The sequence below is a fragment of the Trichosurus vulpecula genome, chromosome 5, assembly GCF_011100635.1.
Source record: "Trichosurus vulpecula isolate mTriVul1 chromosome 5, mTriVul1.pri, whole genome shotgun sequence".
NCBI lineage: Eukaryota > Metazoa > Chordata > Mammalia > Diprotodontia > Phalangeridae > Trichosurus > Trichosurus vulpecula.
In genome coordinates this window covers 58,532,305-58,550,877 of record NC_050577.1, presented here as the reverse complement: position 1 = coordinate 58,550,877, position 18,573 = coordinate 58,532,305, and the positions used below count along the sequence as shown (strand labels likewise).

Below are 18,573 nucleotides of genomic sequence, written 5' to 3'. Positions count from 1 at the left end.
TTATTCAGACCCACTGACTGTGTTTTTGAGGATGGAAAGTACACATTCGGTGGACGGATGTAGCCAGATTGTGATTGATGCAGTTGTGACTCTGATTGTGACTGAGAGCAATATGACCCTCTTATAACTCTTTAAAGGCCTTGATAATTCTTTTTTGAAAACCATTATTCATTTGCACCTGAATATATACCCTTATTACTCAGGTTTAAGTGACTGGATTTTTTTTTTTAACAAACACAGTTTTTGCAAATTATCATCAATTCTTATTATCAAAGGAGAACTTATCCACATTGAAGTTTACTTACAGGAAACCTTGTTTTCAAATTTTTAAAGTTTGCTGCAAATAATCAATTACTCTACTTACTTGTTTTTTTTTTCCTTTGTCAACATCTCAAACTTCTTTTATTACTCTTTTCATGGAGCTTTCAGGTTCATTATGCAAAGCCAAAAGCAATCATTGTCCCTTCTCTAAGGGATACTTGAAAGAGTAATAGCTCTATTCAGATTGGTGTTCTGCATCAATCTGGGAGGAATACTGTTTTATTCTCAGAATTGAAGCCAAGGCTAATTGGAGCATTGGAGAATATTTTGGGTCTCTTCAGTTGAGTCTTTACAATGTGGTAACATTGCCTTCCTTAAGAAAATTGCCAAAAGGTCCAGATATTTATATTTCAATGTCAACCTTCCAAATCCAAATAAAAGGATATAGAATTTATTCACATCTTTGTTCTCCTACACTAATACAGATCATACTGTTAACTATTTACTTAATTATAGTACTTACATCTTTAAATAAATGAAAAGAAATAAAAGAAATCCTTCTCTTCCCTTCATCCTGCCTCCCCACTTGGGGAGAGAGAGCTGGGTATCGTAGACAGAAAGCTAAAGAGCACCAGCCAGAAAGAAGAGTTGGACTCTGGTCCTGTCTCTGCCCCACTCAGAATGTGTGACCCCAGGCAAGGCTCTTAACCTTGCAGGGACACATGGAATTTTATATGGCAAGAAGTAGCTGAGCAGACCCTAAGCTGCATTGGTGGAGGGGGTGCCCTTACCAGAATCTCCCTATATCAATAAAATCACATGTCTCTCAAAAAAAGGTATCCCTTGATTTTGGTTAGAGATTAATTCTCACCTTAAGGCATAAGAAAATAAGGGGATAGAGTGCTCAGCCTGGAGTCAGTAAGACTCATCTTCCTGAGTTCAAATGTGGCCTCAGACACTTACTAGCTGTGTGACCCTGGGCAAGTCACTTAATTCTGTTTGCCTCAGTTTCTTCATCCATAAATTGATTTGAAGAAGGAAATGACAAGTCAATATCTTTGCCAAGAAAACCCCAAAAGGGGTCACAAAGTATTGGACATGACTGAACAATAACCCAGCTCTTAAATTTAATCATTTGAACTGACCAGAATTATTGAGTTCAAGCTAAAGCCAGTACTTCTGATAGGAAATTAATCAATCAATCAACACATTTTCCAAAGCATAAACTTCGAGAGTTTCAGAAAAGCTGCCTCAACAAAAGGCACATAGGAAAAAGGGAGAGCCTCCACTTTCAGAAGTGCAGAATCTAATTTAAGAATTTAAAAATTAAATCAATCTTAGATGGCCCAGATTCCCAAAATAAGTATTATATTTACATATATAAAGTTTAAAACTCCTGTGTGTTATTTTGCATTTTAAGTACATGTCATATTTACTTCATTTTTCATCTTTGGAAAAATAAGCATTGATTTTCCAAAGAAATTCTCAACAGGCTAAGTTAGCCTTTGGTTCTATTATAATTATTTAGATAGATTGCTTTTGAGAGGAAGAAAGGGAAAGGTGAGAGAGGAGAAGACAAAGAAGAGAAAATAGGTAGAAAAAGAGAGACTATGAGTAATAAGCAGAAAGGAAGGAAAATAGGAACAGAACAATCTCTTTGTAATTTGATAAAGAGACCATTGAGTTAGAGTGAATACTATAGAAGTGTTGCCTTACAAAATAAATTTTAATGAAGGCCCAGAATCAGATCACCAACAACCAAACAACTTCAGAAAGAATACATTTTCACTCCTACCTATAAATCTTAACTTTCAGTGAAACTTTCAAATAATGTCAAGAAATTAATATTGATTATAATTATTGACTCCAGTAAATACTTGACACCTAGTATCAGTCATTATTGTAGAGAATCAAATACAAATGTCAAATTTATTTTATATGACATACATTATTCATAACAATAGTAAATGTGCAAGGAACCTAGATCAATATGGTATCAGTGTGAGGCTCCAAAGATGTGTGCCTATGAAGAAATACAATATTCACAAGTTTTTTGTAAATGTTAAAGATTATAGATGGTCAATCAAGAAACATTTAAGTGCTTACTATATGCCAGGTACTTGGAAATATGGAGCAACCCATGCTCTCAAGAGTTTTTAGTCTAATGGTTTGATGTTGCCTCATCACTAAAGTTGGGGACATAAGTTAAAGAAAGAGAACTCATGGAATCTCTAATTTAGATTTAAAGAGGACCTGAGAAGACATCTAGCCCAATCTCTTCACTGAATGGTGAGAAAATTGAGATGCCAACTGATTTACAGACACTAAGCAGCTGAGACAGGATTTAAATCTAAGTCCTCCAGTTCAAAGTCCAGTTACTTTCCCCTGCTCCATGTATATATTACATTATTACATTTTTCACAAGGGACATTGTCCTACCGCATCACCCTTTTGTTGCTGGACTCTGTAAACAGTCTTTCCAGAAATGATGACTTCAGTTACTGAGCCTTAGAAATCATACCTTCTGGCCATGCTAGCCTAATTATTATATCTAATAATAAGAGAATATTACATCTAACCAGTCACATATTCTTGCATTGTTCAGCCCCTTCTTATCCTCTGACAGTGATAATAAAATTAACAATACTATTTCTTCTGAACAAAGCACCTCAATTAACTTGCTTTATGGCTCCACTCATGAATCTTATAATTTCCTAGACCAAAACGTTCTTCAATTGTCCTCAATTGCTTATATGTGTCAATGCCCCCCCTCCAAATAAAATGGAAGATTTTTGAAGGTAGGAATGTATCCCTTCCATATTTATATGCTCCCAATGTTTAGCATAGCACTTAATACATCATAAGTGTTTGATGAATGACTTTTCATTCATTCCTTCACTCTTAACTTTTAAGTATAGCAAATGAGAAATCTGAGCAGGTCAAAATTTATAACTGAATTAGAAAATATTATTGCTAATTACCTTACAGCTCTTTTATAAAAATAAAGTAATAAAAATATTACCTACCAATATGGCAAAACATGGAAGCTTTCTTAACTCTATAACTGCTATAATAAAGAGGAAAAACTTCAAAGATTACCCAGTATTTTTCCTTCCATAATAAGTTGAAGAAATCCGAAGTTTGGCCTCTTAGTTTTCTGTATATGAGGAATGATACACTCTTGGAAATCATCAGTTTGACTTTTAAATAACCATACATTCAAGGATAGCCCATTAGAGACCAGTTAGTGCCTCAGTCCTTTAAAATTCCCAGACTGAATGAGGCTGACCTTAAAGCCTGTTTTCACATTAGTCTGCTGTGACTAAGAATTGAGCATATTGATATGTTACAATAAACCAATATGCTAACATCTCATGGATTTTAGAAGTCAGAAAAGGTGAGTTCAGAAGGACATAAAACTTGGTGGTATCCAGGCACTAAAATACATTTAGATCTATAAGAACTTCAGAATGGGATAAATTCCTGGTATGTGCAACAGCTCAAAAATGACCGGCAACTAAAATCATGAGGAATTTATTTCTCAGACTTATTAGTGAAGCCACGACCTGGACTAGAGAAATCCCAGAGACACTCAGAATAGAATGAAAAAATTCAGATTAACCAAGAGCCATCTTCAGATTGGAGGACTCAGAAAAACCAAGTTAATTCCAAGATCTTCAAAGAATTAAGATTGCCTTTACTATTGAAACCAGATTTTCAGAACAAAATTGATTTTTGCTCCTGTTAGAAGATAAACCAAAATTCTGGAACTGCCTCCCTATTTACTATGAATAAAAGGACTTCTAGAAAGACAGGAAACCATTGACTTAGCAGAATTTTTCTTATATAATTATCTAGCTTCAGTTAAGTCACATACCACATCATGGTATGAGAATAACCCAAGGTTCTCAAAGGCTAAACCAACAGATTGAAAATTCTGTCAGATCCTACACACATCTGAAAAGGTTTTGAGTAGAGGCTCTGTGTGTTTTTTGAAGCAGCTAGTCATAGAGTGGATAGATCTCAGGACTTGGGGTTAGCAAAACCAGAGTTTAAGACCAGCCTCAGACACTTACTAACTGGGTGACCCTGGAGAAGTCAGAGTTAGGACTTTTGATCTCACATCAGTTCCCTCTCTCAGCACCTGTCATATCCAACAATACTTCTGGCAGAAAATAAAATGATTTTCCAAAATATTTTTCTCTTCTCCACTTCTCATGAGCTCACCCTTAGCCTCTTACTTATTATCTTCCTTGATACTAATATTTTGAAGGTACAAACTGTTTCATTTTTTTCTTTGTACCCAGTGCCTGGAACAGTGTTTAGCAATACATCCTCACTTAATAACTGATTGATCGTCTCACCAGAATCCATGAAGATAGGTCTTTTTTAATAAATGTAGATAACCAGTTTGTCATATTATAAATATTTAACTAATAGAATATTGGTCATGTATATTAAACATATTTCAACAATCTATGATTTTCCTGGCAAGGGTTCTTTATTTATCTGAAGCAGATTGCAGCTCTCTATGACTTAGTAGATACTATTCTTTCTTAGAACTATCATAATCAAAAGATCCATCACCTTGATTTGGTGAGCCTTTTGCAGCTTACCTAGAATGGTCCTTAGACAAGAATTATGTAGTTCCTTACTTAACTCCTACCTTTCACACTTAATAGAACTAGTAGAGTTTTTGCTCCATCAACATGATCTTTGAGAACACCAGCTCAAACTCATAATATGAAGCATCAAAGGAAGGCTTTCTTTAAATCTTGTCATCACTGACTACAACCCCTTTTCTCCAAATCATCCTTCACACCACTTCCAGAGGAATCTTACCAATGCACAGTCATGACTGTGTCACTCTCTTGTATAAAATCTTCCTTAGCTCCCTACTGATGTCCTATACTTTAATGTGACACATTGGAATTTCATGCATAATAAAGTGCCATATATAGATGGATGAATGGATGGATGGATGGTTAGACAGAGAGATGGATGAATGAATGGGTGGGGGTGGATACTGATTCCATTGACTCAAAAGAAGCTGGCAATTAACATATATGACATCACATAAACTACTTTGATGATATTTTTCCTTACTTACCTGAAAAGGCAGAAATGATTCTCCAGACATAGAATGAACAGGGATATTTGCTTGTGTCCACTGAGATTTGGGAAATTCTAGAAGGTCTCCTTGCTTCTGTAACTCACTATCTACAGATGTCCTTGTAAAAACTGAGAGCTGTGAATTCTGGGACAAATAATACCAAAACCGTACCTGTTGAAAAGATTTTAAGGGAATATAAAAAAGATCATATTAACATATATCAATCATATTTTACATAGTTTTAATGGCATAAATAATTTTTATAACTTAAGCCTTCTCGATTTACTCTTCCTCAAGGAATGGGTGTCACCCAAAGAAAGATGGGTAGAGAAGTCAGATTGGCTAAAATAACAAAACAGGAAAATGATAAATGCTGGAGAGGATGTGGGAAAATTGGAACATTGCTACATTGTTGGTGGGGTTTTGAACTGATCCAGCAATTCTGGAGAACAATTTGGAACTATGCCCAAAGGGCTATAAAAGTGTGCATACTGTTTGACCCAGCAATACCACTCCTAGGGCTATATCCCAAAGAGATCACATAACTGGGAAAGGGACCTGTATGTACAAAAATATTTATACCAGCTCTCTGTGGTAGCAAAGAATTGGAAATCAAGGGAATGCCCATCAATTAGGGAATGGCTAAACAAACTGTGGAATATGAATGTAATGGAATACTATTGTGCAATAAGAAATGAGGAACAGATGGACTTCGTTAGAACCTGGATAGACTCATATGAACTGATGCTGAGTCGGGGGAGCAGAACCAGGTGATCATTATACACAATTACAGAAACATGGTGTCTGTAAGGACTAACTTTGATATACTTGACTCCTCTCATCCATACAAGTTTCAAAGACAGCTCCAAAAGACTCATGATGGAAAAAGCTATGTACATCCAGAGGAAGAATTATAGAATCTGAATGCAGATTGAGGCAAACTATTTGCTCTCTTTTTTTCCTTTTTTTTGGTTTTGTTTCTCCTCTCTCATGATTCATCCCATTAGTTACAACTCTTCTCTATAACTGGAGTATTATGTAAATAAATTCAATGTGGAGGGGCAGAGCCAAGATGGCAGCTGGAAAGCAGGGACTTGCATGAGCTCACCCCTAGGGCCCTCCAAAAACCTATAAAAATGGCTCTGAACAAATTCTAGAGCTGCAGAACCCATGGAATAGCAGAGAGAAGCAGGGCTCCAGTCCAGGACAGCCTGGATTGTCACTGGATAAGGTCTATTACACCCTGTTGGGAGCAGAGCCCAGTGTGGGCTGTGCCTGGATCAACCAGACCAGGAGCTGGGTGCAACAGGCCATAGTGCCCTGAATCAGTGAGCTGTGGCACTTACCAGACTTCTCAACCCACAAACACCAAAGACAACAGAGAAGGTTAGTGGGCAACACCAAAGACAACAGAGGAGGTTAGTGGGAAAAGCTGAGGGGACAGAAGGAAAGGAGTTCACAGTTCAGCCACCACCTCGAGGGAAGCAGAGGTGGTCCAGCTACAGAACTACAGCTATAGTTGCTTCCAGCCCCAGGCCCACCTGGTGGGAGGAATTAAGTGGCAGATCAGAGCAGGAGTGCAGAGGCTGCTTAAGATCTGAGTTGTGGTCCAGGTTGGCGGTTCTTGGGGGAGGAGGAGAGCTGGTGTGGCAGAGCTGGCTGTGTAGAAATAGTTATGAAAACAATAGCACAACCCCTCAAGCTTGGTACTCTCTACTCTACAAGCAGTCATACCCCGACAAAAAACTCAAGGGTCAAGTAGTTGGCTGGGAACATGGCCAGGCAGCGAAAATGGACTCAGATCCAGACTCAGACTTTGGAATCTTTCTTTGATGGCAAAGAAGACCCAAACATATAGCCAGAAGAAGTCAACAAAGTCAAAGAACCTAAATCAAAAGCCTCCAAGAAAAACATGAACTGGACTCAGGCCATGGTAGAGCTCAAAAAGGATTTAGAAAAGCAAGTTAGAGAAGTAGAGGAAAAATTGGGAAGAGAAATGAGAATGATGCAAGAAAACCATGAAAAACAAGTCAATGACTGACTAAAGGAGACCCAAAAATACTGAAGAAAATAACACCTTAAAAATAGACTAACTCAAACGGAGAAAGAGCTCCAAAAAGCCAATAAGGAGAAGAATGCCTTGAAAGGCAGAGTTAGCCAAATGGAAAAGGAGGTCCAAAAGACCACTGAAGAAAATACTACCTTAAAAATTAGATTGGAGCAAGTGGAAGCTAGTGACTTGATGAGAAATCAAGATATTATCAAACAGAACCAAAGGAATGAAAAAAATGGAAGACAATGTGAACTATCTCATCGGAAAAACCACTGACCTAGAATATAGATCCAGGAGAGATCATTTAAAAATTATTGGACTACCTGAAAGCCATGATAAAAAAAAGCCTAGATAACATCTTTCAAGAAATTATCGAGGAGATCTTCCCTGATATTCTAGAGCTAGAGGGTAAAATAGAAATTGAAAGAATCCACAGATCACCTCCTCAAAAAGATCCCAAAAAGAAAAATCCCAGGAATATTGTCGCCAAATTCCAGAGCTCTCAGATCAAGGAGAAAATACTGCAAGCAGCCAGAAAGAAACAATTTGAGGACTGTGGAAACACAATCAGGATAATACAAGATCTAGCAGCTTCTACATTAAGGGATCGAAGGGCTTGGAATAGGATATTCCAGAGGTCAATGGAGCTAGGATTAAAACCTAGAATCACCTACCCAGCAAAACTGAGTATCATGCTCCAAGGCAAAATATGAATTTTCAATAAAACAGAGGACTTTCAAGCTTTCTCAGTGAAAAGACCAGAGCTGAATAGAAAATTTGACTTTCAAACACAAGAATCAAGAGAAGCATGAAAAGGTAAACAAGAAAGAGAAATCATAAGGGACTTACTAAAGTTGAACTGTTTGTTTACATTCCTACATGGAAAGATGATGTGTATAATTCATGAGACCTCAGTATTAGGGTAGCTGAAGGGAATATACATAAATATATATATGTGTGTGTGTGTATATGTGTGTGTGTGTGTGTGTGTGTATATATATATATATATATACGAACACACATAGAGAGCACAGGGTGAGTTGAATATGAAGGGAAGATATCTAAAAAAATAAAATTAAGGGATGAGAGAGGAATATAGGGAGAGAGGGAGAAAGGGAGAGATGGAGAGATAGAATGGGGTAAATTATTATAAAAGGGGCAAGAAAAAGCAGTTCTGTAGGAAGGGAAGAGGGGGCAGGTGAGGGGGAATGAGTGAATATTGCTCTCATCTGATTTGACTTGAGGAGGGAATAACATACACACTCAATTGAGTATCTTACCCCACAGGAAAGAAGGAGGAAGGAGATAAAAAAGGGGGGACAATAGAAGGTAGGGAAGATAGGGGAAGGAGGTAATCAAAAGCAAACACTTTTGAAAAGGGACAGGGTCAAGGCAGAAAATTGAATAAAGGGGAATAGGATAGGAAGGCGCCAAACATAGTCTTTTATAACATGAGTATTGTGGAAGGGTTTTGCATTATGATACACATGTGGCCTACATTGAATTGCTTGCCTTCTTAGGGAGGGTGGGTATGGAGGGAAGAGGGGAGAGAATTTGGAACTCAAAGTTTTAAAAGCAGATATTCAAAAAAAGGTTTTTGCTTGAAACTAGGAAATAAGATACACAGGCAATGGGGCATAAAAATCTATCTTACCCTACAAGAAACTAAGGGAAAAGAGGATGGGGGGAGTGGGGCAACAGAAGGGAGGGTTGACTGGGGAATGGGGCAATCAGAATATATGCTGTCTTGGAGTGTGGGGGAGGGTAGAAATGGGGAGAAAATTTGTAATTCAAACTCTTGTGAAAATTAATGCTGCAAACTAAAAATATTAAATAAATAAAAATGATTTAAAAAATAAATTAAAAAAATAAGTTCAATGTGAAGTTAAATGTAGACCCTACATTGGATTACATGCTGTCTTGGTGGAGGTGCAGGGGGAGGAGATGGAGGGAGAGAAAATTTGGAACCCAAAAACCTGTGGAACTGAATGTTGTAAATTAAAAATAAAATAATATTTTTTTTAAAAGTAAAAAAAATATCCTGACAGGGATGTGAAACACAGATTGGTGAATAGAAAAGTAGAGGGAGAAGAGTCGGGGGAAACACTTTGGAGGATATATCAATGAGCCAGGAAAAAGCTCATGAGAGTCTACTGTAGTGGTGTGATAACAAAGAGTGGAAATGGAAAGGGATCATTATGGAGGTACACTCAATGGAAGTATCGTGATAAAATTCAGTCTCAAGTCCAGTAGGCTTAGAAAAGAGTCTGGGCAGAGGAAAGATAAAGAAGAAAGAGTCAAAGATGACTGACTGAGATCTGGAGCCCAAATAATTGGAAAGATTCAGGTTCTACTGACAGAAGAGGGGAACTCAAGATGAAGAACAGATCTAAGGCAGCTTTTGTTCAAAACACCAGCAGGATAATCAGTTATCCAGTTGACTGACATTCAATAACAGCTTAAGTTTCTAGAGGAGCAGCCTGGCTCAGTGGATAGTCAGCCAGCCTTGGAAGACCTGTGTTCCAGTCTTACCTCTGAAACATACTGGCTGTGTGATCATGAGCAGCTCATTTAACCTCTGAGTGCCCCCAGGCAACTTTCTAAAACTATAAATTGTAAAACAGAGGCTGGTCTACACTAAAAGAGAGTTCCCTCACCTGGGAAGTCCCTACACAAGTGAAGTCACAGCTCCAGTACCTTCCCTTACGTTGATATAATCCTTTATAGTTAATAAAACACTTTTCTCATAATAGCCCTGTAAAGTTGGTTGTGCAAATACTATTGTGCCCATTTCACAAGCACATAGGCAGCTCAGGTGAATCATGTGACTTGCTCAAAACTATACAAGTAACAATAAGTGGCAGAATCGGGACTCAAAATACAGGTATTCTATGAGTCCAGTGTTCTACCCTCTCCAACAAGTCTGCAGCTGAAACTGCACGGCCCTGGAGTCCAGGGGAAAGGTTGGAACTTGAGTTAGAGATTTCTTCGTCATCCACATAAAAGTGAGAGTTGGAGTCATACATAGATAAGAGCTTTAAAGGAAGGATGAGAGAGAGAGAGAGAGAGAGAGAGAGAGAGAGAGAGAGAGAGAGAGAGAGAAAGAGAGAGAGAGAGGGAGAGAGAGAGAAGCTCTTTATCTTGGAGAATATCTCTGTAGAAGAAACAAGAAAAGAAAGAGGAATCAATGAAAGGCAGAGAGGCCAGAAGAATAGGAGGAAAAGCAGAAGAGTTCAGGGTCACAGAAGTAAATGGAGGAAAAAATAATAAGGGTGTTGGTGAGTAATGTTAAATACTGTACTGGAGGAGGATAAGAACTGAGAAATACCATTGGTTTCTCTTCCTGAACACAATCACCAGAGACAGAGAGAGCACAACGGAAGTACACAGACACTCTACTATATTACCATGAAAATCTACAAATCTACAAGAGGATGGTCATTTGCAGTATTACTCTGCTCCTGTGAAGGTGGCCCAGAACTCTTCTTTCCTGAAATGCTGTCATCCAGCTTCCTAGGCATGACTTTAAAGAAATGAATAGACTGTTTACAAGACGGCTGGAACTGGACAGCTATTTACCTCTATGAAGGAAGCATGGAGATAAGCAAGCTGTTCCCACTTCTTATTTCAAAAAGAAATTTTCAGTTATCAAATATACCATGTCCCAAAAATCTTAGGATAGCTTTAAGCTTTAATAACTTCAGAAGTAAAAATACTACATTTTAAAAATTTGAAAAGATATTTAATATTTTTAAATGTTGATTATCTTCTTATTAAAATTCAACAATGCCTTGTTCCTCTAGTCAGTTTTTGACCTTTGTAAAACTCATCAATTGGTGTTGTGACTGAAAAAATTTTATTTGTAACTCTTGCCTTAAAATAATCCAAAGAATGAAGCTTTGATGCATACACGACAGTTTAACATAACTGCACAAGAAAAAGACTGATAGCAATAGATCAGGTGACCAAGGTGGCAAAACAAGAGGATCTCCCCTGCCAATCCACTAATCTGAGAAAGTGGTATCCAGAAACTGTCACACACAAAAAATGCATGATGACAGGATGTCTTATCTCGTCAACTTTAAAATTAAAGACATTGTACAAAAAATAATACACAAGTATAAAAATGTAGATACATTTTCAAGAGACATATTTGTAATATTGTACCATTTGTGCTTCTGAAGTTGTTTAATCTTAACTGCACTGAGACTTTTGCAACACCCTGCATATTCACATCCATTTGTATGAATTGTTATTCGGCCAATTTTCACTTTATTTGATTCACTCACCACAGAACTTACAAGGCTTATATGACACTGTGTTCTTTACCTCTTATATAATTTCAGCCCCTACAGATGTAAAGGAACTTAGGTTTTTAGGAGAGTACATGGTACACTGGGAAAAGTGATGGATTTGGAGTCACAGGACCTGGCTACGAATCATGACTCTGAGTCAGGTGACTTTGGGCAAGCTATTTAGCCACTCTGGTTTTCAGTGTTCTCATCTATCAGATGAAGAGTTGGACTTGCTTATCTCCAGAGTCCCATCAAGCTCTAAATTGAGGGTTCTATGACATGCACTAATAGTGGATAGATCATTCTTTCTCAAATCAGAAAGATCCCTCCGTTCAAACCATACCCCTGGTGCTTATTAACTATGTGACCTTGGACTGGTCCCTTATCCTATCTAGGACTCAAGCTCCTCTTTTGTAAAAATTAAAAAGGGATGTCCAAGGTTCCTTCTACCCCTGCCTCTACAATGCTTTGATCTTACTGCTTTTATTATCCACGCAGAATGTAGCTCACTAAGAGACAGATTAGCGTGCATTCAAAACCCACCTAAAATGTGTTTATCCTTGCAAGGGCCCATAAAACATTAAGCACCACTTCTAAGAACACACACACACTCCTTCACTCATATTCCTTGCACATCTCCCTAACCTATCACAATACTAATTGTCTCATCCTACACTCATGTGATTAACAATAACCTATCATCATTGTAATAGCTCTTTTTTTAGAGGAAGAAGGCATTCAGAGAGACTTAAATCTCTTGCCCCTCTTAACCTTTATACTTTCTTACCAAGGATTCTAATACAAAAGACAGTTATCAGTTACACCACCTTAAAATCTGGTAACTGACTCTATGGTGAAGCAAAAGTTATAGGAGAGTTGGTAGAGCAATAGTCATTAGCTAGTACAAGATAGGTCACACCACTGTGATCATACTGACCTAGATTTAGATCCAGAAGAGGACTTGGATGCCACCTTGTTCAACCTCTTTATTTTACTGTTGAGGAAATTGAGGGCAAGAGGGGTTAAGTGGCTTTCCCAAAGTCACTTCTTATTTCCCTACTATCTGGTCTTCTTACAACTTTATAGCTGAAAATACTGTGCTGACATGATTTCAACATACTAAATTTGTAAAGTGGCCATCTCATCCTCCCACAAAGAGATGACCACTAAAATTTAAAGATGGAAAGAACACAGAACTGAACAAAGAAAGACTGTCAGGAATAGAACTCTTTTCTAAAAGCACAGAGGGGATCCATTTCAGGTGCTCTGGGTTTTCATATCCTTTCCCATTGTTTCCTTCATCCTTAAGCATCTATCCCTTTATTTTTGCAGCTTTGTTCTTTTCTAGGTCTGCTGTTAATAACCCTGCAGGAAACCAGTTCAGAGTCAATGAAAGCAACCATTCGCAAACTTGTTCCCTTTTCTTAATGTTTCAGCTCAAGAGATAATATTAATTCACTTTAAAATATCATTTTAAGGTTCACAGAGTGCCTTCTTCATTCCAAACCTGAGCTGTAGATAGGGAAAGTAGTGTTATTGTGAAATAACCACAATGGAATTGAAACTCAGAGGTGCTAAGTGATTCATCAAGAGCTAATAAGATATGACCAAAGTCAAAATATGAAACCACAGCTCCCCTGGACCAGGGCCCTTTCTATTACTTCAGCTTATATTAGAGTTTTACTCTCAGTTTTCACATTAGCTCTGTCTTTGCCACCAAATGAACACATGCCCTAACCCTTTTCGAGGGACCAAACTTTAAATGCTTTACTGCCAGTTTCAGCCTTCACATTTATAAGAACTCAGAATCAAAATGGTTGTATCTTAATTAAAATATTGTTGAAAGATTTAATTAGTATTCCCCAATGACAATTAAATTGTAGCTTCCTACCATAAATTACAACATGTCCTGGGCTTGTTAATATGCAATAGCGAACACCAGAAAATGAGCTGTACAGGAGAGGTGCAAGCCCCACCTGGATTCCAACCTGTCAAACTGTCATTCACTACATAACCATACTTTAATCATGTAGCAGGAGCAAATACCAAAGGGATCCAGCCTGAACTGGCAAGGATTTTAGAACTTTTATTTAATTTGCCATTTTTACAGGATTTGCATAAAAATTTGAAAAGAGTTACTTTTTTCCTATTATGGGGTCAATAAAATTCTCATATTTCATGAAAAATATATCTTTTGAATAAAAAAACAAGTAATATAAGGTTTTTTATACTTTAATGTGTGATGGTCTATTTTAAACATAAAAATATATACAGAATTTCCCCCTACTAAATTGCAAATTGCTTTTAGGTAGGTACTATAGGTATTATAATAATTTATAATAGGTATTATAACCACTTAACACCTGTGAGACTTTGGGTGAGTCAATTAAATTCTCAGAACCTGAGTTTCTTCAAAGGTAAAATGAAGGAAAGACATTCGATGGTTTTGAAGTTTCTTTCCACATCTAAATCTATGAAATTTTGATCCTGTGTCTTGGTCACTTCTATATTCCCATGCCATTTTACATATTAAATATTCAACTAATATGAATATTAGAAATCTGAGCCCAAGTGGAACTGTAGTGTAAATTCAATTGAACTGTAGTCTCCTCAGCTACCTATGGTCTTAGCCCTTAAAATTTATTCTAAACAAAGTTTCCAGGGTAACTTTTCTCAATTACCATATTGTAAATTTCCCAAAATATATTTAGCTAAGACATATTAGGAACTAAGGTTTCAAAGTCCACCAGTATTCTTTTATTTGAAAAATGTCCTCTCCAACCATTCTCTTCCCCACACTTTCTGCTCTAGTCAGATTAAAAAATACATTTTAAACAGGTTTTACCAACTGTGTAGGTCATAACCTTCTACCCTTTAGGAAGCCTCCCTTCACCCTCTATGTCATGCCACTTTTGTGCCATGGTCCAATATCCTATTCAAGCGAGACTGTTCCAATAAAGAATGTTATCCAAATAATACAAAGAAGGTAGAGCTGTAACATCTCTGCCTTGTACCTCTATACTCTCCCTTTCTCCCCCTTTACTCTCTGTGTACTTTCTATGAGTCTTAAGACTAAATGAATGCAACCAAGATTTATTTATTCAGCACCAACTCTGTAAGATTCATTTCAACATTAATCGTCTATTATATGTAAGACACCACACTAGGTGCTGGGCAGCTAGATGGTGCAGTAGATGGAGTGCCAGGCCTGGAGTCTTCTCTGCCTCTCTCAACTGAATTTTTCTTACTTCTTACCCCAGATGTGTTCTTGTGGTGCTTATCCTGCATGTAAGAACTGTTAGTTCAAGGCTTTCATGATCAGTAGAGGTAGAGATAGGCATTTATATAACTCCCCCTACATACCAAGCAATATGCTAATAATTTTTTTGCATCTGTGAGGTCATCAATGGGAATATTCCTTCCACATGTGCAAATTGTGACCCATCTGTGTCTCCTTTTTCTGTTGATCCTTATCCATATTTTTTCACAATTCCTCTATAGAAGTTCCACTAATATGCTAAAAGGCCTTCTTTTAGATCATATATTGTGGGGTATTACTGGAATACTTGGACTATTTATTATCCTTCACACTGCACACATAACCAGTCCATTTTCTCTTCTGATCATAAATTTTCTCATTGATGGCCTTTAAATCATGCCTTAAATGTATGCTTTAAAAGAAAGAGTATTGGATCTGGAGTCAGAGAAAATAGGTTCAAATCTCAGGTTATATCATGTATTACCTGTGAGACCTTCAGCAAATTGCTTAGCCTCTCTGGCCTCTTCTTCCTTGATTGTAAAATGAAGGAATTAGACTGGATGTCCTCATGGCTCCTTACATCTCTAAATCTCTGATCCTACAAATCAATAACCATAAACCATGACCTACTTGTGCCTACCATGGAGAACTAATGCCTTTAGGTTTCCTATAAGTTTTACTCCTTGAAGCTCATGATGTTCCAAGATTTGCAACCATACAACAGGGCCAGAAGAATTTCTGCATTGAAAGGAAAATAACTACTGACTCATGTGCCTACTTACTCGTTGTTATAAAATCTTTATAAGAATGAAATATACAAAGAGAAAAGAGGTCTGCAGAGGAGACCATAATTTTACCATCACACAATTGGCTGGAAGATGCAGAAAATGAGTACAAGATGTTTTCGTGTTTATTGTTTGTGGATCACCAAAAAAGAATTTTATGTAGTGGGGGAAAATGCAGCCTTAATAACCTTCCCCCAATGAGAAGTATATCATGCATATGTTAAGATTAGACACGATTCCTTGTCAAATTAAGCCTTGGAAACAATTCTATCCAATGGCTCTCTGATTATTAATAGAGAAAAAGGCATAAGCCAAGAAGGTGTGTACTCAACAGAGATATAGCCATGGAACATTTCTTGCAAAAATTCCAAATAGAAGAGAAATTCCCTATAAATGGTGAAGAATTCCAGATGTTCCTGTTTGTGGATGAAATATTGATAGGATCAAGCTCCAAAACATTAGAGGCCTTGTCAATGAGATGTATGATAATTCAAAACAAATCTGCCTAAAAATTCATACAAGGAAAAGTAAATGGGTAAAAACTGCCTAAAATAAGACTATGCTATATAGTTATATGGCCAGTCCCCTGACTGGAGAATGATGAGTTGGACCCAGGATTAAACATAGGCTCCATTACATTTGAGATATGGCACAGTGCTTTAAATGATCCCATGACCAACATTGCATATAATAATGTATATATGTAGTGTAAATATATATACACACATACATATGTACTTAAGCATATATAAACACATACATACGTGTGTATATTATGTGTATATCTATATCTATATATCTATATCTATATATATATATATATACACATATACGGTGTATGTGTGTGTATATATTTATTGAGCCATCTATAAACTCTCTAAAGTTTGCAAAACAATCACGTAATAAGTAAAACTTTATTAAGGAAGTACTATGTGCCAGGAACTATATATATATATTGTCTCTACCAACTTAAAACCATCCTGTTAGTGCTTAATATATGTGTACTGAATTGAATTGAAATAATTCTGGCTGCCCTAGAAGAAATGTGACTTCTACCTCGGGACAACCTGTGAAACTAAATTTTTATTAATGACAAATATAAAATAACTCCCATATTGACTGGATAAGTAGCGATATCAATATCTAGAATTAAAGGTTTAAAGGGTCAAATCTGACTGATGTGAGAGGTGCTAGTAGTAGTAGTACTAGTACTAATAATTGAAGTCACTGTGTAAACACTTTACAATCACTAAGTCGTTTGATTCTCACTCCTTACAACAGCTCTGGGAGGTAGATGCTATTATCATCCATATTTTATAGATGAAGAAATTGAGGTTAAGTGGCTTGCTCAGGGTCACACGACTAGGAAGTGTCTGAGGCCAAATTTGAACTCAGGTTTTCCTGACTCTAGGACTGGCACTCTATTCTCTGCACCACCTAGCTACCCCAGTGGAGACTATGGTATGAATGATGCATTAATACTTATAGTGAAGCAATATGTATGCTCAGTTAATGACTTGTTAACCTTCTAACTGGTAGAGTAAAATTATTTTAGTCCTACTAAATCAGGGACTATTTGAACGTGTTTATTCATTTATATGAAAGACAAAAATAAATTACAGGCTGACAACTCCATCAAAGGACTGCAGAATACCCCCTTTCTCTCACCCAGGACTATCTCAGATGAACACTCTATTTAGAAAGTTGGCAGATAATAAGCAATGCCCCCCCAACTTAGAAGCAGCTGAGAATAAAATGAGATTGATTAGTGCCATTCCCCAGACTGCCCCATTTGAAGCTATTTCTACACAGGACAAAGAAGTGTTCATTGTCTTTCAATCGGTGAGACTACGTATCACCAAAGATACAAAGGATCCCTTTTTTTCACTTAAGTAACACTCACCAGAACTTTACAGAATTAAATGAATCCACTGAAATAAGGTTGTTTTCAAGATTTCATGGTATACACACCAGAGTGCTCCACCTGACCCTCTGACATCACCACCATTGGACCTGCTCTCCATGAGTTTAGCAACTATCTACGGTTTGCATTTACAAATGTGTAAGTGTGCATGCCAGTGGACTTGTCTGTTTCTGGGTGTGCCTTCATCTACATAGTGGAATCAACGAAGCCTTTTACTTAAAAGATTTCTACTTTCTACTCCCTCCCCAGACCTTATCTACAAAGTGACCTGGTCAGATAAAAACCTAGTAGAGAAATATAAGGGCTGAGATTATAACTATACAACCACAATCCAATCAGAAGAGACCCCAAATCACTGAATGTTTCATCCATCCAGTTCTGATAAATGATAAAGCAGTCTGGGCAGAAAAAAACATAGGCTGATTCTATAGGGGTTTAGTCAACCGCCATACTGCATCCATTGGCTCCAACCTCTAGGGGCAGATGTATTGCTATGAAATCTCCTCTATTGATGGAGTTAATTAATACACAGGAGAATTTGCTCTCAGATTGTTTCTATTGAAAACACAGCCTATTCCTCCAACTCAAACCATTGTTTGAATTCAATTCTCCCTTACACAACCACATAGCCTCCAATTAGCCAAAATAAAAAACAGCAAACACATGTTGTTTTAAATGAGAAGGCAAGGCCTTCGGAAAGCCTTCGTTTTACTTAAGAAATGGAGTGGGATGAAAAAAGTAATATTCGAAAAGTGCTTCTAATTATTTCCAAGCCTCATCAAAACTATAATATTTTAAGCTGACCTTTTAAAACGTCCTCCTTCACTTATCAGTTTTAAAGAATGTTTTCCCCATTATCTTTCAGATAAAATGAACTGTGTTC

The 18,573-nt window shown here is 37.1% G+C and overlaps 1 protein-coding gene across 1 annotated transcript in view; it reads right to left on the bottom strand.

Annotated features, from left to right (window-relative positions):
• The window catches only part of MALRD1 (MAM and LDL receptor class A domain containing 1), a gene marked incomplete at its 5' end in the record, with an annotated part of 881,642 nt that overhangs the window by 718,792 nt on the left and 144,277 nt on the right, over nucleotides 1–18,573 (bottom strand). The window contains one exon of the mRNA XM_036760519.1: nucleotides 5,372–5,545. Coding sequence (XP_036616414.1) covers nucleotides 5,372–5,545 — 174 coding nt within the window. The remainder of the gene's footprint in view (nucleotides 1–5,371; nucleotides 5,546–18,573) is intronic.